The 21775-nt window shown below is 38.9% G+C and overlaps 2 protein-coding genes across 2 annotated transcripts in view; one reads left to right on the forward strand and one right to left on the reverse strand.

Moving 5' to 3' along the window:
* The first annotated feature begins 5429 nt into the window (after nt 1–5429).
* srpx (sushi-repeat containing protein X-linked) lies at nt 5430–18607 on the forward strand. Its single transcript, XM_033987221.2, has 10 exons — nt 5430–5651; nt 9497–9553; nt 11636–11824; nt 12009–12185; nt 12525–12651; nt 12814–12935; nt 13467–13646; nt 14466–14599; nt 16462–16583; nt 18095–18607. The coding sequence occupies exons 1-10, from the start codon at nt 5441–5443 to the stop codon at nt 18273–18275; spliced, it is 1500 nt and encodes a 499-aa protein (XP_033843112.1). The 5' UTR covers nt 5430–5440; the 3' UTR covers nt 18276–18607.
* Nucleotides 18608–18936: 329 nt separating this feature from the next.
* sytl5 (synaptotagmin-like 5) overlaps nt 18937–21775 on the reverse strand; it is a 32644-nt gene continuing 29805 nt past the window's right edge. The window contains exons 15-17 of the mRNA XM_033987331.2: nt 21450–21588; nt 21148–21356; nt 18937–20204 (exon numbers count right to left, since the gene is read on the reverse strand). Coding sequence (XP_033843222.1) covers nt 20062–20204; nt 21148–21356; nt 21450–21588 — 491 coding nt within the window. The 3' untranslated portion in view covers nt 18937–20061. The remainder of the gene's footprint in view (nt 20205–21147; nt 21357–21449; nt 21589–21775) is intronic.

Here is a 21775-nt window from a genome sequence, read left to right on the forward strand (position 1 = left end):
AGCGGTTCTGGTTGGGGGACCACAGGATCATGTCTCTGCTGTTTGTAGGTTTCATCAAGCCAGGACCTGCAACATGCACTGGGGCAGTATGTAGTTGAGTTTGGACTGGCTTTGGAGTGTCCAGGGTACAGGAAGTCTGGAAATTCCTGCTTAGACTACTGCCACTACAACCCGGCCCCAGGTAAGCGGAAGAAGATGGGTGGATTGTGATATTATTGTTAAATGTAATTTTTTTTAGCCATCATTGTGACACAAAAGTTCATTAATATCTCATGTCTCCACCACTGGCTCTGACAATGGATTTGACTGAACAACACGCTAAAATATACACATATTTAGTGTGCTCCTGATAATCTGGCTGGAGTCGGTCTCACTGTTTCCACTCCAGAAGCGTGAGGAGATCTGTGAAGGAGCCTCTTCCGTTTGCTTTGTGTCATAGTGCAGCATGGGGTGCTGAGTAAGCCATTCCTCTTCCATCATCCAAGAGTGAAACCAGCTATATATAGGAGCTATATGGAAAAATAATGAAAGTCAATGCCAAAAGACAATTAACAACTCGAGTAAAGTGTTTTCTATAGGTGACTAAAACCTCATGTCAATCGTATTCACAGGTGGAGAAATATAGATTTTTATCATTATCGCCATGGTGTTCTTCCGCCCACCATCAGATGACTGAGTTGATGAATGATGTATCCGTGCCCATCAACAACATATGGATAAACAGGATCTGATAATAATTACTACATTACTTTGGAATGCTTGATATATTTACTGTATATTAAAGTCATGTATATATAGACACTCCTACATATGGCTATTTCACATCAGGATATATTATTTATTATATTATAACTTAAGAGCAGTGTGTGTCAGTCTTCAGATGACTCTTTATATTTGTGTGGACTGGTCATGTTCTTGCCAAACCTGGACGCTGTAATTTAGTCTGTGTATCAAGGGGGTGGGATTTTGTCAGTGTTGGGCCAGTGTTTGTTACTGACCTTTCGTGGGATGACAATAGCTCAGTTGGTAGAGTGTTTGTCCACAGAGCCAGTTGGTTAGTGGTTCAAATTCCCCTCTCGACCTAAAAACATCATTGGTAGAGTGGTCAGATCCACTGACCCACAAGCTGGTGGTTGCGAAAGCTGATTACAGGCATTGTGTCCTTGGGCAAGACACTTAGCTCTCCTTGCTGCCAGTGTCTCCTTACACTGGTGTATGAATGTGTGTGGGAATGGGCGAGTGGTTCCTTAATGTAAAGCGATTTGAGTACCTTGAAAATTGAAAAATGCGATATAAAATGTGACTATTTACCATGACCATTAAGTATGTTTATGCTTCTATCATTATTTTACATTTTTCATTGGTTGATTGATTGATATTGATCTAAAATGGCTTTAAAATAGAAATGGGTCCATTGAGTTTCTGGTCAAAACTGCAGAACTGGTATCTTCACAGTGGCATGTCACTGTCGCCAGCAGCAGGTATTCATTTACATATATTTATTGTTGAAAAATGGCACTGTGACATTTTTAAACTTACATGTATGATCTGAAATCTGACTGTTTGAAAAATTGTGTTTTCTGATTTTCTGAGCACTCAAGCCTGGAATAGAGGATAGTACTATATTACTACCAATCAACAGAGACAAAAAAAATGTGCATAGCCAGTCATTTCAAATATATGTTGAAATCACTCGAGATCAAGACATGTGGTAGTACGAACCCACTCTAAATACTAATATGAAGAAAGGCTTAGTTGTCAGTGCACCTGTGTAAGGCAAAGAGTCAAAGACGGCAATTAGACCCAGTTCAAAGCAGAGGAGCAAGAGAGGAAGAGACGGAGAGGGTGGGGAAATTGGCAGATCCTGGCCCATCACACAACTCCTAAAGACAAAAGAGTCTATTTGGACAGAAGCAAAACTGAGCAGGGATGATAAACCATGTCTACACCATGCCTGAAAGCAAAGTGCAGATCAAAGATAAAGGTAAATCTGACTTTAAGGATAAAACATCAATGGAGAATATCTGGTGGTATAAAAGGCAGCCATTTTCAAAGCAACTCACACCTATCTGCTCCGTTTCCTCAAAAGACTGTGGAGGAACAGAGAAGCTTTGGAGTCAGCCCCTGGAGACTCTTCTGACAGGAATCAGCCTAAACTGGAAGGATAGCAGTCACACAGAGGAGAACCACAACACATGCGCCGTGTTTTACTGTAGATACTGCTGGTCCTTAAAAAGTCATATTATTTTTAGGTATTTTGTATTAAACTATAGCATATGTAGAACTGTATTTTTTTAAATTTTGTTCATTGTGAAACAGAAACAGGTCTATTTGACGTCCTGTTCAAAACGGCAGCTCTGACTTACTGATTTTTTTGTTTCTATTGTAAAAAAAAAAAAAAAAAAGCTATGTGGCATTTAATAATAATCACAAGTAAAACACAGAGGAGTTGTCACAGATAGAGGGTAAAACGGCAATTTTCTGAGCACTCGGTCTTCAAATGCAGGACAACAGTTTACTCAAACAAGCACGAATTGGAACATGGTTTAAAGGTCATAAAAGTTGATTTTACTGTCCCGTGTGAATGTGTCTCCTTTTGCCACTTTTGTGCTCCTTGGGTTGTTACTATAGAAACAAAGTCCTTTTAAACAAAACCAGTGGCACCTTCTTTCAATAATTTAAATGAACAAATTATATCCCAATTGGCCAATATTCACGTGTTTCAAAGTGATGAAAATTGCAACAGTTGCCAAAGCAATTACCACATCAAATCAAAATGTTATATCTTTTGAATGAGCAGATGTCCCTCAAAGGTCTTTCAAAACCGTAAACCCATGATTACTTCTAAAGAATTTGCATAGTCATTTTGCTTATGAAATACAACCCTAAATGCACCCTCCTATTCCAAAAAGCAGTGACTGAGTAAGACCCCGCTGTGCTAAACCAGTAGGTCTGTTTACCAACTATTCCCACCACTTCCGGTTGCCAAATGGGTAGGAACAAATGAAATCCATGTTCATAATTTGAAGAGCTTTTGTTATTGATAATGCTAACAGTTGGACTACATATACATTTAAAAGTTATGCAAGAAACTTTTGGCAGTTCAGTTGAAAATGAAACTGAAAATTGTCTAAAAAAGTATCAGCTGTAACTTGATTCCGCCTGGAGGAACAACAATAAGTTCAAGTCCACAACATCGATCAGGGATAGACATCTATGTGACCTTAGAGGCACCCGTGGGCTCGACCAGGTGAAACGGTCCACTCTTCTGAACTTCAGTGTAATTACAGCTCAGGGAATCCTCCTCCTGTTTCCTGTCAGGACAAGGCACACTTCAAGAGCCTCTTGTGTGGACTCGCCCCCTCATAACTGCACTGCTACCCAATACTGCAGGCTGAGTTTAGCTGAAAACCCTTACTGCTGCTTATCTCTTAATTAAACAGATGCGTAATAGTGCAAAAATACATGCACTTAATGGAGTATTTAAAATGATTATAATGACCATATTAAATCAGTGGTGTTCATAGTAATAGGATATGACACAAGCGCATTTTTGCATTAATTACATTTCAAAACATGTTGGCTTAAAGTCTATAGGTGTCTATATATGTTATCTGTATGATCTTTTATGGACTGATTCAGAAAAACACATGAGTCAAATCTCCCTGAAGACTTCATTCTGAAACACGTCTGATTTTTTAGAAAAGCATCTCCGCATCTCTCGTGTCGTCATTGTATCTTGAGATATAAAACAGCTCTTGTTAATAGCGCATTCATAATCCATTTGCAGTGATGATTTTGAAAGGTCAACGCTAAACCCAGCTAATCTTCATACACATAAGGAATAAAACAATAAATGTATATGCAAATGAATGCTGACATTAATATAGTGGGATTTATTGGAAAAGTCAAGTAGAAGCATTAAGCTGTTTTTGTCAAATAATCCCATGCAGATGCTCTAAAAAGCTTCTGTAGGTCGATGTTTTTCAATGTATTTTTGAAGAATAAAACACCAGTAATTCAACCCATACAGATAAGTTTAAAGAGCCCATATTACGCTGCTTTCTGATCTATGTTATAATGTTGTTTTCTCATCACAAACAGACCTGAAGTAGTGTTTTGTTTCATTCACACGAGTTTAACACACAAAACATAGATTCTCTCAAACTGAAAACACTCTGTTCCACCTTGTGATGTCACGTGGTAATACAGGAAGTGCTCAACTGTGTTTTTAAACTCCATACACCTTCACTAGAATCATTTGGATCATTTCAGCCACGGGATTGCCAATGTCTACTGAACAAAAGGTAAAAGGTACAGAGCATTTTGAGCTTTGGAGATGTAGACAGACTAATAATAAATGGTTACTCAAACATGTGTGAATGAAACAAAACACAACTCCAGGTGTGTTTTTTTAATGAGGTAACAGCATTATAACATGGCTAAATGCCCAGAAGAGTCACCTTTAATGCCATACTGTGGAATATTCTAAGAAATGCAATATCAAGCCAGTGCACCCATCCCTCCAGAAAAATGACATAGGGCACCTTTAAGACCTATTTCAAAAAACAAATGTGTAGTTAACCGTGCATTAAAAGATGCTGCTAGGGAAAGCTATGTGTGTTGTTTGCAGTATTTCTAATCTAAAACAGATCATGTCATCCCCTGTGCAGAGGTTTCTGTAAAAGCTGGGGTTGAGTCATTGTTGTGAACGTTGATTTGTTCCACCTCTGTTCTCCAGCTCTGACAGATCTGACTGCTGTGTGTGAAATGACACTCACAAATCCTATTTATTTCTGTTCAAAACTCTTGGTAAAATCGCTGTGATTTCTGAACCTTTACCAGCTGCTCACAACAATGTATTATCTAAGGAATATTCGCTCCGGTCCGTGAAACAAGACAAACTGTAGCCTATTATCCATGCAATTATAGAAACAGTGAAGCAGAGGAAATATTCATAATTGGGTACATATGCCTAAATACAGTCAGATAGTCACATATGAACAGACCTATGTAAATGTCATGTATCAGGTAGGTCTTAATGCTCTGGAGTAAAGATAGGGACCTTTTTATGCAGAAGGGTAACTCTACATACAAAAGTAAATGTTTGCAAACCCTCAGGACCTATAGCCTGCAGTTCCTGTCTGTCTGTCTGTCTGTCCCTGAAGCTGAATATTTTAAATGGTTTAAGCTCCTTTTCCCTGTTGTTACTATTAGGCAAGACTGTATTAGATCACAACCTTTTATTGCTTTATCCAGTGACATAGCAAAGAGGTCATGCAGCCTCACTGAACTGAAATCCTGTAGCTGGACGTTTTAATTAATTTCCTGCGGTGTCTCGAATAAAGTCAAGTGCATCCAAATTGCACAGTAGCCAGGACGAGGCGGCAGCTTGTGTTGATGATTATAGTCTAGTCTTGCAGAGTTTGGCACCTCTCTCATGTCTAAGCCCCACGCCGGTGGAGCCTGGCGGCGGGAGGAGAAGACTCCGTTGTTCCTGATCGAGAGGCGGGTCTTGGAGCAGCAGGAATGCGCTGGAAGTTTTCCTACAGTGGGCTCTTCAGAGGCAGACCGTCCGCCCCGCTGCTCCGTGGACATGTGGCCTGTGATGATCCTAGCCCTCCACCTCTGCCTCTGCGCGGGGTACGAAGGTAGGACAGGACTACTCACTTTGGGAATTACTTTCACTCTGCTTGCATCATCACCGGGACTCCATTCAAGAAACTAGTAAACCAGCTATAAAGTTTATTTTCTGGGCTTTTGCGTTCAGGTTTTTGTGGAGACTGGATTATTAGGTGGCGTTGACGCGGTTTTGGAGGCTTGTTGTGGGCGCGCAGTTATTTCTTGGTGTTTACGTGGAGGGCTGAGTCCGGAGGAGTGCAGTGTGCATCTGGGGGACATTTCTTCAGCCCTGCACAGAGCTCATGCATTGTTAAACTTCGCTGGTCCCTTTCACACATTTTCCTTTTAAAGAAATCTTAAATCTGACCTCGTGATCTTAAACTTTATTCTACTGTGGGCTTTATAATCTCTCTGGATGATAATATCTTTGGGTATTTTAGTGCCTCTTTTACTATTTATGGCTTCTGCTCCTTGTAGCAAAACTTGGCTTTTTCAGTAACCTAGTAACATGCAGCATGCTTTTACAGTAGTGCATAGTAAGACAAGGACAAGGAACTTTTTTGATCATTTAGCTGAGATGGATTTGTATTGCCTTTACACAAATATCTTAGCACACTTTTAGATTTGTGCACTCTTAAATGACTGCCACACTGGATAATTAGCACAACCCCAATGCAGTTTATCCTATCCCAATCTGAAATAACACTTGATGAATAGTAAAGAGTTGCATCATAAAAACCATGACCCTATCATGTTCAGATGACATTTTGTACAAAGTTGCACAGTCACAGAGCTACAAAGGCTACACAAACGTTCTCTAATGTATAATGCAAACAAAATAGTTCTCATATCAGAGGGTTGTATCACACCAAAGCTCAGAAACATCAAAGCTGCATCGTGCATGTGTGTTTTGGCTGAGAGTTGTTGGCTATGTTGGTTTGCTGCTGTGTGATGATGCAGGCTGAAACATGAAGACCCGGACAGCAGATTTACACAGTGAAACGAGTGTGCAGCTGACAGATATGGACTCTGGTGCGTGGAGTTTATTTAACGGCACTGTGCCATGTTTGTTCTGGTAGTGACAGACCTCATTTAGTCCTTATGAGAGTGCATGACTGGTGGAGCCCTGGAGTGAAATCCTTAGATGTTACAGGATCCAGACAGAGACAGCTCTAGTTTTAAAGCCTGATCACAGTTTCCAGGATTCTTCAGTCATACTGCTGACAGTCCTGGAAAGGGCACCGCGAGCTACGGGCTAATTAAACACTATAATAAATTGCTTCAGGGAAAACCTTTAAAGGTAAAATAAGACAGGAAAATTTATAACTGTTAAATCAACAAGACAACAGTTTATTAGTGTATAGGACACTTCTTGTTTATTGCAGTTGTATAAATAGTGTTAAGTTACTGCCCCACAGTTAAAAGCTCTGTCTACACTGTCGCCTTGTTCCAGCATGGTCAGAATAAGTATACCCATGTAACCTTACAGTATTATCTAAAATATAGCTACAAGCATGCTTTTTTCTGCATCTGTTCCATGTCTTTAGTGTATTATTTCCTTAAGTGGAAAAGTGTCATGTTTGTAGCTCAGAATTGGAATTTGGAAGTAAACTCTTGTAGTCATCACTTATTCAGAAGCATTACTGTTTCTAAAAGTCTAAGTGAGACAAATGCTATTATGCCTTTAATACGTTTTATTTAAAATGCTAATCACCATCGACAAAAGTGTACCGAGCTGGCTAATTGAATTATCACTAGACACAGGACACACTAAATGATGAACTTAATAAAATACACGTACTTACTTACTTCCTCATTTACCTCTTCATGTCAAGTCTACATGAATTGCGATAAAACTGAAATTGTGGTTTGGCTCCAAGAAAAGTGTGATATCATTTATTTGGCACATCACTTCTTATTATCAGTGTGTTTTAAATTCCTGGAGTTTATCATGCAGGTGCTTCATCACCGGAGCTTTGAAGAGTAAAAACATAGACGCTGGCTGCGCTTCACATCGACATTTTTATTGGAATAATATATGATAGAGATTGTAAATATATAAAGGGCAAACTGTAATGCAGCGTAATACAATTGCTTTACATGATTATGAGCTCAAATTCAGCACTAGCATACACTGTGCATATTGGGCTCAGTCTTCAGTAGCAAAGTTGTTATAGGGCTAGATTTAGGGAGGATGTCTGTAATTACATTCACATACCTTTCTCTGTCTCCTCCATCCAATTAAGAAGCAGACACTTAAGTTTCCCCATTAGGCTGCTGAAGTGACTCAGTGCATGCCTCTCTCCACTCAAGGTGCGCTGTGTGATCAGACTGACAAAACCACCCACTGCTGTTGTGGCCTGTGTATGCCTGGTGTTGAATGACTGTCAATATAGATTTGGATCCGGACTGCTTTTATTAAACTGATAGAAAAACAGGAGGAGGAATGAAACAGACTGTATCACGTTCAATGACCAACACACGGTGGAAATATGAGGCTCCGCGATGAGGAAAACAGTCCCGTCTTGTGGATCCTGAACACTGGACACATTCAGTGTGGGGTTCAGGGGCGCGCAGGCAAAGACACTGCCCTATTTTGGCTAATGTCTTATTTCCAAATATGTATCTTAGTCCATAGTTTAAACCAGTACTAAACAGGACTAATGGGGTAATGGGTCCATGAGAACAAGGTGAGACATGAAAACATACATACTTATTGCACTTTTGAAACATATTTGTTATTAATGCATGATTTCCTTGGCTGTCTAATGTAATGTAAGCTGTTGATTGGTGGCAAATTAAAAAGAAATTAAATATATATGACAGTGGAGGGACATCTTACAGAAGAAGAGGATTAAGCTTCAGCGTGTTTGTGTTTTTGTTTAGACTTTATTTTTGAAATGCAGATGACAAGGTGAAGTAAAACAGCCTCCTGCGCTGTGGTACAAAAGGTTTCTGCTCCGCCTACTCCATGGTGGCTTATAACTTGGTCTCCTTCTCTTGCATAATCTCTTTGACATCTCCAATAGTATCCTGAAGCTTCTCCCAGTCCAGATTTTGGCAGACCTCTTGCTTTCTGCTCTCAGCTTGATTTCAATTTTGCATCTCCAAAACGTACTCATTCTGATCCTTCAGTCTCAGGTGAACTTCAGGCTTCTAAGAATTTCCACCTCTTTAATCTTCTACATTTTCTCCAGATGGGATGTTGTTTGGTTCATGCCAGTATTGTCTAACTTGTTACACTGTTTTGGTTGTCTGAATGATGACAGGAAGTTGTGTCTCTTGCTGCAGCTTTCTCTTTTTTGACCGTTCTTCAGATCTTTTTTCCACATCTAATCTGAGCATGTATCACTCATCTTCTGCTTTCAGCGTCTAACCAGTATATAAACAGTATGTACCTTCAATTAGGCTAATACTAACTACCCAAAAGACCAAAAGAGGAGTCCGCTTCAGTCAGAATAGATGGACTAAACCAGATCCAACAGTCCAAACTCCTCACTCTTGTCTTGTGTCCTGCATGCTGCCATATTCAGTTTATGACTCACCTCAGGTCCGTGTAAATGCCTGTTTCACTGCTTGACAGAGGTGTTCACATTTGATTTACAACCTGACCGCCAGCTATCTGTGGTAAGTATTATTCATGAGAGCTGTCCTGGAAAAACATATTCAGACAGCATATATAACAAGGGTCAAACCACAAACTGGAAAATGAGGATCTTTGGCAAAGCTGTACATGCCTTTTCCAAAAAATCCACAATTTTCCTTCACATGTAAATAATCGAACAATGTTTGTTTTGCTTACAAACATTGCTCAAGGACTTAGCTGTGGCTTCTTTGGCCAAATTAGTTTCTTCTTTCTTTCTTTTGCGCCTAGGTTCGGGACAGTACCCCTATGGAGATGACGAAGATTTCTATTCACACAGATATAAAGGTAAAACATGCATGCGCACACTTTCACTCAAACTAAGAGGTTTTGTAAGTGTTTTTGTCCCTGAGTAATGCAGTCCATGTAATTACAGTTCTTTCCTAGAGCTTCAGAGATTATTAGATCTGAAACATTAGCTTTATTAGTGAAATTGCGCGTGTTCATTGTTAAAAATAACACAGTGCCATCTGTTCTTTACAGTCTCCAATGTAATTATTATTTTTCTCTCTGGTTAAATTATAGTTTGTAGTAATTTGTCTTGTAATTTTACAATGATCCATGAGCCTTTTAACACCAGACAATAAAATAGCTGTTATTAACATAAGTGGTCTGTTGTTAAAAGGCTCAACACTGCATCATACTAAATGTGTATATCTGATATAAATAGCAGTGTGATCTATAGTCATCCTACAGAATAAGTCAGTGATGCTTTGCCTTTAGACGACACAGTTACGTCAAAGTTTCTCCCAGCCTCAGAATCCAGGTCGTTTGAATGTGGAACTTTCCTCCCAGAGCCAAACCACACTCTTGTCTTGTGCTAAGGCTTAAATGTATTTTCTCGTATTCTGTGGTTGTGGGGACTCTGCCAATATAAACTCACAAGCAGTAGGGAAGAGGTAGTCAGGGACGTTGTGTAATGAGTACAGATATTTATTCCAACTGGAAATTAGTGACTCCAACTGTACTCCTGTGTGCGGACAGGTCCAGAGTGCAGGAGGCAGAACATTTTGATTTCCAATGCACTGTAAAAAAAGAACCTTCAGGCATTTTGAACTGTTTTAAAGGTGAAGAAAAACCATGAATGTGCACCATTTAAGCTTGTGAATTATATTTTATAGCAACACAAAACATAATGTTCAGTTAAATTTAAGGGGTTAGTTGTAGAGCAGTTGACAGTTTGATTCCCAGTTTCCTTGAGTGATTGACCGGACTCCAATTTCTGTGTGAGCCAGTTTATGAATGAGTTTGTGAGTGTGCAGGAGGAAACGGGTGGAAATAAGACTATATTAATAAGATTGTATTGGGTATCTTCACCTATGTAACTCCCAAATGACTAAAATAAACAGTAATTCAAAAATACAATTAATATTTTTGTGAATGGATCTTCTGGTATTTGTATGCACAGGCACATAATCTTTTAGCAGGGCTGCCTCTTTCCCGTGAGAGCCCCAGTTGGATTGGGAAATGGCAGATAAGGTAATAAAATCCACCACATCTGCCTCTAATTAGGGGATTGGTGGATTTTACATTACAAAGAAAGGCTTCTGTAGTTTTGTTCTGTTCAGGTAAGTAAGAGTCAATTGGCTGGACACTGTAGCAAACGTAATAAAAGGGAATTGTTGCATGTCCTTTATGATTGTTGCCTGGGATCCAAAACACACACTTCTTCAATACTTTATGAAGATGTGAGTCTGGTCACTGGTGACTCTTGCCGTTTTTAAATGGGTGTGATTGACCGGTGGATTAGCCAATCGTAGACAGGCATGGTCCATCTGTATCTGTAAAAAATAAAGGAAAAAATATTACAGCAGGCTGAAAAACATCACAAATTTCTGCAGAACTAATGGGCAAAGTACTCAACTCTATTAAATTTGAGGTGAGATCAATTTGATTTTATTTGTAAATCAGAGTTGACATGATCATGAGCTCCTTCATTTCACATGTGAAAAACACTGAAAAAAGACAAATCTGATTGGACGATGTTTGACGAGCCTTGAGATGCAATGGAGGAGGTGGGGACCAGACTGATATCAATCTGTATAAGAAATACAGAGAGATATCATTCTGGATTTGTCAGGCAACGATAATTGTAGAACTCACCATAGTTTATTTTAAGATTGTTATAGAATAGGAACAACTACTAGTTTGCATGTTTGTCCATTTCTTTCTGTCTTGCCATTAAATATACTAATTTGCTTTCATGGTATTAGGTATTAGATTAGGTAATAGATGGTATTAGATTATTATGGGATTATGTATAGAAAGTGGACACTGACATATTTCTCTACAGCAGAATTAAAGTAAATATTGTAGATGAGCAGCTGTTAAATTACTAATATGGTGCAACTGAGCTGTATTGAATTTTAGGAACGCCATGGTGTGCCCCAATCAAGGTGAAACATGGGGATGTGCGCTGCCGGACCCCTCGAGGAGAACATTACAAGAACGTCATGGGGACCCGCTGTAAGATCCACTGTAAGAGAGGATATGAGGTCATGAGCCCGGAGGTGGTGTGTATGGCCAACAAGCACTGGTCTGCAAACTATGCCTGCAGTGGTAAACCTCAGCACTCTTTATTTTTATTGTAACATTGATCTACCACGATATTCAGTTTTGTTTATGTAATTGATTGGTGCTCTTCTCTCTGTTTATGTACTCATAAAAGAAACACAGCTCTGTATTAACACTATAATTTCAGTATTTCCAGCCTCTGATATGATCTTGTATATTCTCCAAACAGAGGTGCGATGTCCAAAACAGGAAATGCCTGCCAATGGTGGCTACAAATGTTCAGGAGGCTCTTACTTCAACTCTCGCTGTGAGTTTTTCTGTGCCCCTGGATTCACCCTGAAGGGACAGAAGATAACGACCTGTCAGCACACCAAGATGTGGAGCTCGGGGGCGCCTACATGTGTCGGTGAGACATAACTCTAATCTGTCCCATTTAGTGCTACAGATGGTAGTTATGTAAAATGGCTTTATCATCAGCTCAAAGCATGTCTACTGAGTAAACTACTCAGCATACTGCAGAGGAGACCACTTTTCTTAATAGGAGGTTTTGTGCTGTAATTATGGTTAAGAGAAAAATATAGACTAATGCGATATTTCATCCCTAGTCATTCATAAAATGCTACTTTTCTGCAGTTCTGTTATTATACAAGCAGGCAGTAGTAGAAAGTCAAACAAATTAAAACAATAGTCTTTTTCAAAAAATCTTTCTTTCTATGTTTCAAGTTGCTTACATATTTTTGTGCAGATATTGATCCTCCAAAAATCAAATGTCCCACCATAAAGGATAAGTGGGCTGAGCCTGGGAAGCTGACAGCGCGGGTGTCCTGGGACACACCGGAGGGCATGGACACTGCAGACGGCGTCTTGACAGAGTCAGCCTCCTTTAGTCTTGTCCTATATTGTATTCCTCTTCTTCTTCTTGTTCTTCTTCTTACCCTTCTTCTTCTTCTTTCTGCTTCTTCTTCCTCTTCTTCTTCTTCTTCTTCTTCTTCGTCTTCCTTCTTTATTAAAGCACTAACCTTGTGTTTTTGCAGTGTGGAGTTAAAGGGACGGCCTCCAAAATCAGACTTCCCAGAAGGACTCCACAAAATGTCCTATACTGTGTTTGATCGAGCAGGGAACAAAGGCACCTGTCGCTTCACTGTCAGAGTGAGAGGTACTTCACCAGGATCCTTCTTTATTTAGTGGTTGTGCCACCTGCAGTATATAGTGCAGTATAGTATTTCCAGTGTATGGCACAAGACAGTATGCAATCAAATGTGTAGTATTATTGATTATCTCAGGACATTAATAAAAAAAAATCCTATAATCATTTCCATAAAATGGAAATGATTATTTCCATTAAACACTATAATAATAATGTCCTGTTTAATATAATTTTCCATATCCCTGTTCAGTCAATACACTAATAAAGACCAGTATTAAATCTCTTATCTTACATTTTCAGCTCTAGTGATTTCAAAATGAAAACCAAACAAAAGTCTGTGATATCACTTAACACGAGCTGTATTCTATCGTTGCTCCGTTTATCCTCCTGCTTATCTTGGTTTCTTGTATGAATTCAAAATATCAGCAATGGGTTCATACAATATTAAACATGATCATGAAATATTTACAGTAGAGATTATTTATTTTTTGCCCAGACACACAGTTTTTCCTCTTTTCCGACTGGGTTGTTTTTGTGCAGTTCGCCGGTGCAGTCCGCTGTTCCCTCCAGACAATGGCTTCATTAAGTGTGACAGTGACAAAGACAACTACGGAGCCAGCTGTGAATTCAAGTGTAGTGGAGGTTTTGATCTCCATGGCAGCGCGGCCAGGGTCTGTCAGTATGGACTCACCTGGTCTGGCTCTGATACCACCTGCACACGTATGTATACACAGAACAACCCGACAGCAGCGGAAAATGCCTCCAACAACACTACGCTCTATTGATTTGTACCACCCCCGCACATACACATTACCAACTTTGGTGGAACTTTAAGAACATACCCTAAGCACTTTGCAAACCAGTTCTCTACTTAATGCATTTGACTTCCTGGAAACTTTTCTGAATTTGAAATGACGAGTTAGTGCCAAAATGATGAAAACTTATTCTGCATATATGTATATCAGTTTGACTAATATACTTGGCACCAATTAAACCTAACTGTGTGCCCACCTCATTACATTTTGTTGTTGTAGAAATGTCAAACACCGCAGTGGGCAATTAGACTAGAAAATATTTACTAGTTTTCCTGTGGAGTTTGACATTTGCTTACATTAGCTATAGATATTTGATATGGACACCTTGTCATGTCTCTGAGAAAGAGTAATTAGAGTTATTAGAGTTAACTTATTCAGCCTTGCTTTGATTAGACTGTCTGTAAAGAGCTTTTGGGTGTTGTGAAAGAGGTTATATAAATCCAGTGATTCATTAATTAAGTTAATATTGGATGCAAACACATGTTCCAATCTTTGCTTCCCATGTCATTTAGTTTACATCATTCTATTTTGATGCTAACAACCTCTGCAGACCAAGAACAGCTCACACGATTTGCAGTTGTAAAGATGCTCCGACCCAATCATCAGCCCCATGTTAAAACTCAAATATGCCTAGTATTTACTGTATTGTGATTGATTAGTAACTTTTGTAACTCGCTTGTCACATTTAACTTCTTTAAACTTAACCGTCCTTGTTTTGTCTCAGCTATGAACATAAATGTGGGAGTGCGTTCGGCCGCAGCTCTCCTGGACCAGTTTTATGAAAAGAGACGTTTGCTCATCGTCTCAGCCCCTACAGCTGCGAATCATAACTACCGCTTCCAGATGACTAACCTACAGGTGAGGCACGACTCCCGACATGTGCGTGTGTGTGTATATGTGTGTGTGCGTGCGAGTCATGCATAGTGCGACACAAGGAGGCTCTGCTGGGGCGGGCCAAAGCGGTGACACAAAACATGGGGAGGGGTGTTGGATGAACTGCAAATGTCAAAGTGATGAATAAATGATAGAGAGAGTGACTCTGATCAGGCTATTCTGAGATGAGCACGTTTTCTCAACTCATCACAAGCCATTAAGTCAGAACCTGTCCTTATTCCTGATTCCTCTGACCTTTCTAAAGCATGGCCTTCTCAGCTGCCAAGACTAACAAACCACACATTTTAGTTGAGTGATCGCTCCCAAGAATCTGTCAAACTGTAGCCCTATTGAAATGGCTATTTATAGAATGTGTTTTATCTTCTTCAAAACTTGACACAAACTGTAAAGGTCACAAAGCAACACTCGCAAACTTTTTAAGAAGCTGTAAAATGTCAGACTTTGTGAACAAATGGTTTGCAGAATGAAAAAGTAGGGCTGGACAATATGACGGTAAAAGTCGAATTGTGATCTGATTCTTTGACAATGTGCTATTTCTGTGGCATATATGGCAGTATTAAGACATTTATCCAGGAGAGCTGACATATCCTATTAATTTATATTAGGGACAGCCTATGTGAGCTTTCTTGCCCTGGGGTCCCAAATTTCTGTCAACAGGCCTGCATTCATCTATCCATATCTCAGTAAACTCTTTATATGTAAGTTAATTGATAAACATGTGCCTATGATACGTATTAGATTCACACCTGCCTGTTTAAAACCAATTACTACCAATGTCTGCTCTCAGGTTCATTGTTCGTTGCTGGTTTACGTAAGAGCTTTTTAAAATTAGCTTTCATGAAACTATCCATTTCACTTTGTTTGACTGTTTTGCTTGAATTATCAGATCTAGCTTTTTATTGAAACTTGAAAGAGAATTGTGAGAACTATATTCAGAAAATCAAGGTTTAGTTTGTTTTCATACCTGTTTTGGCGGCTCATTAGTGGTCTTCCTCAGAGTGGTCACGTGATGTTACTCTGATGTGTCCGGTCATCTGATTTAAACAGGTTTTGACACTGTCTTCCTACCGGTGGAGGCAGGACGACAGCACCATCTGCAGTCTGACTTCTTCAGGACAGTATCCAAGGTGTGTGAGAGTAAAGAGCCCCCTTCGTCCCGATTTAAGGTTTCGATTGCCTCTTTAATCCATCAGCGATGTTTGCCGTCCTCTGTCCTAATGATGTTTGCTATGGACCAGAACAGGAGCAACTCAAAGTGGAGATTTTTCACCATTGTTAAAGAGAGAAACAAATTATAGACTGCAACGGATCAAACATAATCATAAATTGGGATGAAAGGCCTTTGTACTTTCACACGCCTGGGATACTGTCCTGAAGAAGTCAGACTGCAGATGGCGCTGTTGTCCTGCCTGCAACATCACGTGACCACTCTAAGGAAGACCGCTAAGTGAGCAGTCGAAACTGTTAGATATGAAATCAAACTAAACCTTGGTCTGAAAAAAATATCTATTAAAATAAATTAACGGAACACCACTTGAACCTCACTGGACTATTATAAATTAGCTATCGACCCCCAAATCGAAAGGCCAGTGCAAAAAAAGATGTGTTATCATTGTAGGTTGTAATTTGCCCTTTGCCTAAAATGCATTGATTATACCTTGTCCACATTATACCTACCACATTAAGCACAAAGGAACCACGTGTAATAAGATGAAATCCAGTCCCCCACACGTTTATCTCTTACTACCATTTACTTGTTGTTACGTGTTGATTAATAATAAGAACAATAACAATATATTGCTGTGTTTTCTTGATGTTATAAACAGCCTGCACAGTGTGGCCTGGACCTGAGGCATGTGACAGTGATTGAAATCGTGGGCACATACCCCGCTCAGATCGGCCGAATTCGACACCGACTGCTGACTCCAGGACTGGCCCTCCAGCTCAGGTAAATACACAAAACACGCTTCAATCACATTAAACAGACACATTGAATAGACGGAATGATTATGATAGATGGAACAATACTTTTTGGGGATGTCTGTGTAATATCTCAGTCATCCAAGTATGATCCATAGTAAAATGAAAATTCAAATCTGTCAGCTGGACAAAAAGTTGTAGGAGTGAACACATTTCGCTGCTCATCCAGTTCAGTTCTAGGCAGATTACTGGTGGACACTGTATCTGTCTGATGGGAGGAGGTAGCTACACTGAAACAAACACACCTATTGTTTACAGTTTCTGTTTGTAGGCTAGGTCTAATGAGCTGCACGAACTGTGAACTGTGCTGAGTCAAACATTTACATAATCATTCAAACCCCTAATGCGTGTTCTCCCACTTATTAGCATACTGGCCAGCCCTGTTTTCTTTGTTTTCATTTGGATCTCAGGATGGAGTTATAAATACGGGATAGATGCCTTTTTGGGGATCAATATTTATCGTGGGATTTGTTAGTTATTTTTATGTAGTATGATGAGCTTTGACCTGTGGCCTGTCACAATAACACATTTTGAAGTGTAATATGTTGCTGCAAAAATATCATGATAAACTATTGAACCCTCTTCACACTAATGACAAAATAACAAATAACAGATACTTTAAAAAATGTTTAATATATAAAAGCATTCTGCAGCTTAAATCTTACTGTACTACAAAAAATAACAAAAAAAAAAGTCACCACTAGTGCAAAGATGTACACACGAAAATTATTGTTCTTTCTATCCTATATTGAACAGTAAGTCGGTATACACTACCAGTCAAAAGCCTGGACACACCTCTCAATGTTTTTTTTTTTCTTTATATTTATGACTCTCTACATTTTAGATACATAGGAAATACATCAAATATATAATGCAAGATGCGTGGAATTATGTAGTAAAGAAAAAAAGTTAATTTTATATTCAATTCCTCAGAGTAGCTACCCTTTACTATGTTGACAACACTGCAAACATTGGCCTGTAATAGTTTTCACTTCACAGGTTTGCCTTGTCAGGGTCAAGAAATGACCCAAACGAGTGATTAAAGCAAAGGGTGGCTATTTAAAAAACAAAACCAAATCTAAAATCTGAAAGTTGAGTTAATTTGCGTTTATGATTTGTTTACTATATTGCATACATGTTCATTCATAGTTGATACCTTCTGTGAGAATCTACAATGTAAATAATCATGGAAATAAAGAAGACAGCTTTAGCTTGTGGGTAAATCTGGCACAGAGAGCATATTTTCTCTTGAGATGAATGCTTTCCTCTCCTTGTTTTAAATAAATAAAAAACACAGGCCTATATAGAGGATTGAGTAAATAACTTCTATGACTCATAATAAATACAAACTCTACCATAATCCTTTCAATATTATTGTGTATCGTCATTTCTTCAGTAATATGTCTCAATTGAAAATAAGATAATGTGACAGGTCTACTTACACACAACCTGTTCTTGTATTGTATTCTTGAATTGTAGGCTTCTGCTGCGTATACCTCAGCGCTCGTTCCAAATGGTGCTCATAGACAAACAGGGCATGGACAAGCAGCGTTACCCTTTCCCCATCACGGCGGCTGAGCTGTTCACCACCATCGACACCTTCCCACTGCGCAAAGACGAGATGGTGCTTCAACAGGAGGCGGGACAAAGCTGCTCGTAATAGCGCCCCCTGTGTGTCAGAGCACTTTTTTAGGACTCACCATCGATGTCATCCGAAGCAGCGTCATCTTTTCCCTCCGCGCCCGTCTCATTTCACACACTCCTACCTGACCCGGTCTCGGCGTTCAGTGATTTCAAAGGTTGCTATGTCCGTCACGGAGCAGGTCACTAAATGGACTGAGTCATACAATGCTACACAATCATATTGATTACTGTGTCTTCTTGTCAAAGCAGAGGTATGTTTTAAGTGTTTTGTACAAAATAATTTTACTGTATAGACAAAAAAATAATCACTTTTTATATTTATGTCTCACATCTGTTAAAAATATTTGACACTTATTTTTGTTTGAGTGTTTTTTTTAAGCTCAGTACAGTAGACATTCATTATGGTTTATTCATATTCATATTGGGGAGGGAAATTGTAAGCAATAATCATAATACAGTGTATTCAGGAAGTGTAAATTAGCCTTTAGAAATTATGCAAATATGTAGTATTGGAAAAATCAAGTCAATATGGTTGACTATATACGTAAACATTTTTTTTTGGGACATTTACAAAAATTTTATGCTCTCAATCAAGCTGTAGACATTTAAAAACTTCATCTGCTTGATAATAATCATTTCATATTTTTTAAGGGAAGCAGAAGAGAAAATAACAATCATTGTATGGAAAGATGCATTTATTTAAAAATATTCTTGTAACACATTTGGACAAAATAGTTGGATGCTTGAAAACTTGGACACAACAGAAGTAGTTCATGCTGTACATAAAGATAATGTCTTCAGTAAAATGTATTGCACGGGCCTCTTGACTAAACCACAAACACTGTGGATTATTATTTATAATTGTGCTATGTGGGACTGCAGCTCCGATATCAGGCTGGGATAAGCATCTAAAAGTAGTGTTGAGAAATGGGTGTAATTAGACATGAAGGTATAATAAGATCATATTATAGATCTATAAGGACAGCTGCAATGAAAAGGCTCCTCCTCCGATGAAGGGGGCCATCTCAGCTGTGACTCAACACTCCAAATCAAACTGACGTCACATTGAGTGCTTTGCAGTTTTTGTTCTACGTGTTTTTCTAACACCATGCTGTTTTTGTTTTTACACTGATACAGTGCTATGTTGACTTAATCTAAAACTAATTGACATTTTCTATAATCTACACATTTGCAGACAGCCAGAGGTGGAATGTTACTGCAAGTACATAAATATTTATTATAGGAGAGAGAATAACTTCAAATCTTAAGTGTTTTCTACATTTATATAATACAATTAGGTAGATAATCTGTCATGTACAAAATGGAAAGGGCTTTGATTAGGCCGTTTTACAACTGTCTTTTTGCTTTTGTGCTTTTCTCAATTTTGTTCCTCTTTTGTGAGAAAATTAGTCAGAGATAAGAACCATTTCCACCTCTGTTCAAATTTTGTATAAGCATCATGTGTCAGACCAAGACAAAGGACAACTCTGCTGCCTTTAAAGGGAATGTTATAGAATTGTAGTTGCCCTTGTTGGCCTTGGTCCACTATTACGACATGCAGAAATGGAGGAGTTTTATGTGCTTGATATACAGCAGTAAATTACTACTTGGTTATTGTGGACGATGGTGGCACATGTGGATGTAAGGCATGACTGGCTCCACAGATATGGCCCAAGCCACACTCCTTCATGAATGATTTCCGATCTAACACAAACTTGTTTGTCCGTCTGCTTTCTCCTCACGTCGATACTGCTTCTTTCGGCTCTTCCTCTGATATTGTCTTTTGTGTGCTTGGGGGCAGCTCATGTGAAGTGCTTGCGCATACTGGACCGCAGCATCAGCGTACACTCATGAGGGACTTCTGGATTCTCAATCATTCGCTGCCATAACCTCTGCTCCTCTCCATATGAGTCCATCCAGTCCACCTCTTTCCCATAGCTCTTACCTAAACATAACACAGTATAGATTTTGTGTGTTTTTGTGTTGTATTTATTGGTATTTTTCTAGCAAAATCTCTACAACTTCTATGTTTTATGAGTAATACAAGTGCTTGTTATGAAACAGCTTCACCAGGAGATACACCATCCTGACAAACACATTGGAATAATTGAAAGTATTGACAAATTTAATTGAAGAAGTATGTGTCTGTCTTTATCTAGTGTCTTACTTTCTATTGAGCAACTCTAAATTAATCCCTGCTTTTGCTCAATGTTTTGTTAAAATGAATATAGAGGGTGTCCATAGTCTCTTTACAATTTAAAAATGTAATTACAAAGGCAATTGATAAGATAACTTAATTAGACTTGTTCTATTGTACTCAGTGGTTTCCAAAGTTTCTTTTTTTGGTTTCTTTTTTTTTTTTTTTAACCTAATTTAATACACCTCTGTATGGGCACCATTAGCCACCATGACGATATTCGATTTCTTGCCATGTTGCCACATGTTGCCATCTTGCCACTGTAGCATAACCTCATCAATGGTTGCAATCACATCTATCTTTTCCTATAGTTCAGTAATGTCCTGTATCTTTGTTCGATACATGATATCTTCAACATAGCCCCATAGAAAGAAATCCAGAGGTGTGATATCTGGTGAATGTAGTGGCCACAGAAATGATCCATCCCCTCCAATCCAAAAGCCTGGAAATGATTGAGGAACTCACGAACATGCAGACTCCTATGTGATTAAAAACGTTTATAACCACTGAGTGCAATAGAATAAATCTAATTAATACATATACTAATTCATATATCTTATCACTTGCCTTTGTAATTAAATAAAAAAATTGTAAAGACACTTTATGGACACCCTGTACAGTAAATGTTTACATCTAACTATGTCATTTCTTGATCAATTGTTGTAGTCAATATGTATGAAATGCTACAAACCTGTCCCAGCTCCAAGTCGGACCCCTCCAAGGAAGACATTGCTGGCCAGTGCCTCTTTGTCCCAAACGGTCAGCTCCAGACACACGTTGTTGAGGTCTCCTGGCTGCAAACCGCAGTAGGTGAAGGTGTGGTTCCACATGGGGTTCACTGTGCCCCTCACCACCTCCGTCTTGTGCTTGGTTGACTTTGTGCTGTCTGGGAGTAGATATCTGAGAGACAGAATGTTTAAATGATCTTTTTAAACAAGCAGACAAATATAAGTATATTTCTTTTGCTGGTTATATAACAGAAAAGTGTTGTACCCTTTAACAAATGGATCAGAGGTCCCTCCAGATTTGACTGCTGTTAAGTTTTTGGCTCCTCTCACAAGCAGCTCAACCATGCCTCCTTTTGGTAGAGTGAAGCTGCTGGTCTTTTTGCCTTTCAGGAAACTTTTTTTCACTAAAAACAAACATAAAAGTGAATCGGACAATCAGTACTAGAAAATAACACTTTGAAATGTCATCTCAATCAAGGCAATTACAATGCGTGGTGCAAAGCATATTATATATACTCATTTCAGTTCACTGAAGGCCAATTCATTTAAGTGGGATGTATAATAGAATAGAAGTAATACAGCTTGTTAGAG

This window comes from Periophthalmus magnuspinnatus, chromosome 21, assembly GCF_009829125.3.
Source record: "Periophthalmus magnuspinnatus isolate fPerMag1 chromosome 21, fPerMag1.2.pri, whole genome shotgun sequence".
In the NCBI taxonomy this organism is placed as follows: domain Eukaryota; kingdom Metazoa; phylum Chordata; class Actinopteri; order Gobiiformes; family Gobiidae; genus Periophthalmus; species Periophthalmus magnuspinnatus.

Coding starts and splice junctions, on each gene's coding strand:
- srpx (XM_033987221.2), top strand. CDS start 5,441: ATGTCTAAGCCCCACGCCGGTGGAGCCTGGCGGCGGGAGGAGAAGACT. Junction 12,652..12,813: donor GCAGACGGCGTCTTGACAGA/GTCAGCCTCCTT, acceptor GTGTTTTTGCAG/TGTGGAGTTAAAGGGACGGC. Junction 16,584..18,094: donor GGACTGGCCCTCCAGCTCAG/GTAAATACACAA, acceptor CTTGAATTGTAG/GCTTCTGCTGCGTATACCTC.